General features: G+C 64.6%; 1 protein-coding gene across 1 annotated transcript; it reads left to right on the forward strand.

Moving 5' to 3' along the window:
* Window positions 1-378: 378 nt before the first annotated feature.
* Window positions 379-4,307, forward strand: LOC109178400 (ribosome-binding protein 1-like; the record flags this gene model as incomplete). Its single annotated transcript, XM_019328020.1, has 2 exons — window positions 379-2,238; window positions 2,728-4,307. Coding segments are annotated over 2 exons (3,440 nt in total), but the record flags the coding sequence as incomplete, so codon positions are not given.
* Window positions 4,308-4,987: the final 680 nt, after the last annotated feature.

The following is a 4,987-nucleotide window of genomic DNA, read 5'->3' on the forward strand; positions in this document are numbered from 1 at the left end:
CCCCCCCCCCCCCCCGCGAGACGGGCACCGGACCGCGGGGGGGACCAACAAGGGGAGCAGAGCCGGGAGCCGAGGGGAGGCAGGGGGACCAACCGGGGGGGGGAGGAAACACGGGGCCAACGGGGGAACGGGGGGACGGCGAGGCGGAGCCAGGCGACAAAGGGGGGAAGGGGAGGAAGCGGGCAGAGCGCGCGGGAGGAGGAGGAAGAAAGAGGGAGCGCAAAAGCGAGGAGGCGCACGGGAGAAAGGGAGGAGGGGAAAGGGCGGAGGCAGGGGACACGGAGCGGCGGGACACGAGGAAAGGGGGGAAGGGAGGGCCACGGGCCGAGAGAAAGAGGAAAAGCAAGACGGCGGGGGGAGAGCCCGGAGGCGCCACAGGACGGACAAAAGCCAAAACCGGAAGGGACAGCGGACGAGAGAACGCGGAAGAAGCGGGACAAGAGGGCCAAGGAGAGGCGAGGCAAAGCCGGGGAGGAGACAAGAGGGCCGAAGAGCCGAAAGGGGGCACGGCCAAAGAAAGAGGGGGAAACGCGCAGCAGAGGGGCGAAGGAGAGGAACAAGAAAAAGACAAGAAGCGCACAAGCGCCAGGAAGAAGGGGGAAGAGGGCAAAAGGCGCGCAAAGGAAAGGGGGGCAGACAGGGAAGCGCGAAGGAGCAAAGGGCGGGGAGAGAGGAGGGAGCGGGGCAAAAAGAGGAGCCAAAAAGAAAGGAAGCGCAAAAGCCGACGAGGCGGACCAGCGGCAGGGGAGAGGAAGGGGACGGCGAGGCGCGAGCACCGAGAGCGAAGAAGGGGGCAACAGACAAAGGAGGGAGGGAGCGAAAAGCAGAGGAGGGCGAAAGGAAGGCCAAAGAGGAGGAGGGCAGGAAGCGCGAAAGGCGGCGCGAAACCGAACAACCGGCAACCGCCAGGGCAGGAGAAAAGAAGGGGAGGGAGGACGGACGAACAAGGGGCGCGGGGGGAAAAAAGGAAAAGGGGAGGCGAAAAGGAGACAACAAAAAGGCGGCGCGGGGAAAAGGCAGCGCGCGCAGAACACAAGAAGAAAAAGGCGAAGAAAAAAGGAGGGGGGCGACAAGGGCCGCAAACCCGGACAGGGGAAAAGAAAGGGGCCGGAGCCGAGCGGGAGCAAGGAGCAAGGCAAAAAGGGGGAAGCGACGCCGAACAAAGCCGAAAGCAAAAGGGGCAAGCGCGACAAAAGAAAAGCGCGCGGGAGCAACGAACCAAACGAAAAGGAGGAGGCGGAGGAGGCAGCAGCAAGCGAGGAAAGGGCAGGCGGAGGAGGAGACGCGCGAAGAGGCAAGGCAAGGGAGGGGAGGACAAGGGAAGAGGGGCGGAGGGCGCGGGAAGCAGAGGAAGAAGAGGGAACAGCGAAGGCGGGCAAGGGGAAGGCGGCGGGGGCGGGAAGCGAGGACAAGCGAAGGCGAGAAGGGCAAGAGAGGAGGCGCACGCAGCCGCAACGCAAGGAGCGCAAGAAGAGGCGAAGGCGGAAAAAGAAAAAGAAGGAGAAAAAGGGCAAGAGGCGGGACGGGAAGGGAGGAAAGGGAAGAAGGAAAAGAGGCAGCGGCAAGAAGAGGGGAAAAGGAGAGAGAGGGGAGAGAACAGAAGCGGAGAGCGACGAGGGCGACGGGCACGAAGGCGGCGAAAAGGAGAGAGAAAAGGGGGAGCAGGCAAAAGCCAGCAGGAGAGAGAACGGAAGGGGGAGGACGCCACAGGGGCGCAAACCCCGCAAAAGCGGACGAAGGCGACGACGACGGGAAAGAAAAGGGCAAGGGGGGAAAAGGGGGAAAATAGGACGCAGGGCAAAGGGTGGCAAAAGGAGGGAAGGACAAAAGGAGGGGCACGAGCAAGAAAAAGGGGGGAAGAGGGAAGAGGGGCGGGGCGGGAAGGCGGAAAAGGGAAGGGGGGAGCACGAGGCAAGGGGGGGGAAAGGCGAGCGGGGAGAAGGGGCGAAAGAGAAGGGCCGAAGCAAAAAGGAGCGCACAAAGGAGAGGGGGCGGAGCGGGAAAAAACGAAAAGAAGAGGGAGGGGGGGAGGGGAGCACAAGCAAAGAGGCAGGGGGCGGAAGGGCCAGAAAGGCGAAGGAAGCGAAGGGGGAAGGGCACAGAAAGCGCAACCACGGAAACGGCAAGACGAGCAAGCAGCGGGCAAAGAAGAAGCGAGGAGAAGGCGGGCCAGAGAGGAGCGGCAAGAAGGACCAAGGGGGGAGGCAGGCCAACGCGGAAAGCAAAGCAAAGCAGCAGGCAAAGCAAAGACACACGAGGCAACGGCAAGACCGCGAAGCGGACGACAGAGGGACGGAGGGGACGGGGGGAGCCAAGAAGGGGAAGGGGGAAGAAAGAGACGCGCGGGGGGGGGGAGGAGGGGCCAGGGACACGGGGACCGGGGGCGCAAGAAGAAAAAGGAAGGGAGCAAGGGCGACCGAAGCGGGGGAAGCAACGACAAAAGGAGAAAGAAGGGCAAAGAGCAAAAAGACGAACGGAGCGCGGAACCGAGGGCGGGAAGGGAGGGAGACAAGCGGGGGGCAAGGCACAGGGAAGGGCGCAGCAAGGAGCGGCCGCAAGAACACCGCAACAAAACGGGGGGGGGCCGAAAGAAGAAACCGGACGCGCAAAGAAGCCGCACGAGGGAGGAGGAGGGCGGCCGGGCGCCCGAAACGAGGGGGCGGAAGCGAGCAACACGGGGGGACACGCAAAAGCGAAGCAGGAGCCAGAAGCAGGACAAGAAGCCAGAGGAGCGAGAAAGGGGAGAAAACCAAAGAGGGGGGAGGGGCAGAGGGGGAGGCAAAGGGGGGAGGCAGAGGAAGGAGAAAGGGCAGCGAAAAGCGGGGAGGAGCGGGCAGAGGAAGGAAGGGGGCGAGGAGAGGCAGCGACCAGCAAAGGGGCAGAGGGGGGAAGAAAAGAGCAAGGGGGGGGAAGAAGCCAGACACGGGGAGGGGAGGAAAAAGCACAGAGCAAAAGGAGGCACGGGACGAAGAAAGGGCACAAAAGGGGAACAAGGGGCAGAGGAGGGGGGGAGACGAAGGAGACGGGGGGAGAGGAGGGGGGGCAGGGAAGGGAGGAGGGGGAAAGGAAGGCGCGAGAAAAGCCCAGCCCGCAGCAGAAGAAGGGGAAAGGCGGGGAAGAAGAAGGGGGGAGGGAGGCCGCACGGGGGAAGGAGAGGCAGGACGGGGGCCAAGGAGGGAGCAAGGGGAGGGGGAAGGGGGGGGCAAGGCAAAAGGAAGGAAGGGGGAAAGGCGAACCAACGCGCCAGGACACAACAAAGGGAGCCACCCAGGACCAGGCACCCAGGGGAACCAGAGGGAAGAGGGCGCAAAAAGCACCCGCCAGAAGGAAGGAGGGGGAAGAGGCAGGAAGGCGGGAAAACAAGAGCAGCGACCAGGGAAGCAGGGGGCACGGGGAGCGAGCGCAGAGGGAACCAAAAGAAAGGGACGAAGCGCGCAAGGAGCCGGAGGGGAGAAAGGCGAGGCAAGAGGAGCGCGAGCAAGGCAAAAGAAAGGAGGGGGGGAACGGGGGCCAAGACCGCGGCGAACCACAAGGGGGGAGGAACCAAAGGGGGCGGCCGGAACAAAGCAAACGAAGAAGGCGGGAGGGGGAGGAAGAAAGCAAGGCGCGGGGCAAAAGGAGACGCGCAAGAAGAAGGAAGAGAGGGGGAGGAAACGGGGCACCGGGGGCCGACGGGAAGCAAGCAGAAGGGGCCGAGCCGACGCCGCACACAAAGAGGGCACCGGGGAGCAAAGGGACGGGAAAAAAGCGCAGGCGGGAAGGGGCGACGCGAAGAAGAAGGGGAGGGCGAACAACCCCAGGGGGGAGGGAAAAGGCGAAGGGGAGAAAGGCGACAAACGGAAAAAGGCAGGGGAGGGGGGAAACAAGCACCGAGAGCGGGGGAGGAGACGGGGGCAAGGGGCGGGAGAAGCGGGGAGGCACCAAAGGCCGGGGGACAAAACGCGAGGGAGAAGGCAAGAGGGGAGCAGAGGGGAGGAGGGCAAAGAGAGGGGGGAGGAGAGGAGGGGGGGAAGCACGAACAAGGCGGGGGGGAGAAAGGGGCGAAGCGGAGGGCAGAAGAAAGGCGAAAGGAGCAGGAGGGGGGAAGGGAAGGACGGCGGGGGCGGACAAGGCAAACAACGGAAAGAAGGAGGAGGCAGCAAGCAAGCAAAGGACACCCGCGACGGGAGAAAGAAGGGGGCCGGGAGGGAAAAGCAGCGAGCAAAAGGCCAAGGAGCACAGCAAGAAGGCGAGACAAAGAGGAAGAGGGAAAGGAGGGCGAGCAAACAAAAGAGAGAGGAAGGAGGGGGGCGCGGCGAGAGCGGACGGCAAGCAGGCCGGACAGGGCGGAGGCGGGGGGGGGCAAGAGGCCAAGCAAAGCCAAAAGAAAGCCACCGCACCGCAACAAAGAAGAGCAGACGAGAGCGGAAAGGCACAAGCAAGGGGGAGGGGGGAGCCAAAAGGGACAGAGGGGACGCGAACGGGGGGCAGAGGCGGAGGGGGCAGGGGCAAAAGAGACAGAAAAAGCACGGCCGGGACAGGCCAGGGCGGGGGGGAAGGCGGGGGGCGGGGGGCAGCAAAAAGCAAAAGGCCAGCGCAACGAGGACCGCCGAGGCCGAAGAGAGGGCGGCAGGAAGGGGGGGGCGCAAAGGGGGGGAGGAAGCAACAAGGGAAGGAGGACGGAGGGAAGGGGGAGGACGGGAGGAGGGAGGGGGAGAAGACGAGGGCAAGCGCGAGCACGCACAAGCCGGGGCGGCACGCAAGAACCAAACAGAGCGACAGGCGACAGCACGGAGAAGGGAGCACGGGGAAAAGAAAAAGCGGAAGAGCGAAGAGAGCCCGACGGAAAACCAAGGGCGGAGAGGCGCACGAAGCCGGGAGGCGAAACGAGAGGGGCGACCGGAAGGCACGAGGGGGAAGGAGCGAAAGGAGCGAAGGAGCACGGGACGGAAGCGCGCGAGGGAAAGGGAGACGGGGGCGCAAAAGAAAAGGGGGGGGAAGAAAGGGG

Source organism: Ipomoea nil, unplaced genomic scaffold (assembly GCF_001879475.1).
Source record: "Ipomoea nil cultivar Tokyo-kokei standard unplaced genomic scaffold, Asagao_1.1 scaffold0825, whole genome shotgun sequence".
NCBI classification, from domain to species: Eukaryota; Viridiplantae; Streptophyta; class Magnoliopsida; order Solanales; family Convolvulaceae; genus Ipomoea; species Ipomoea nil.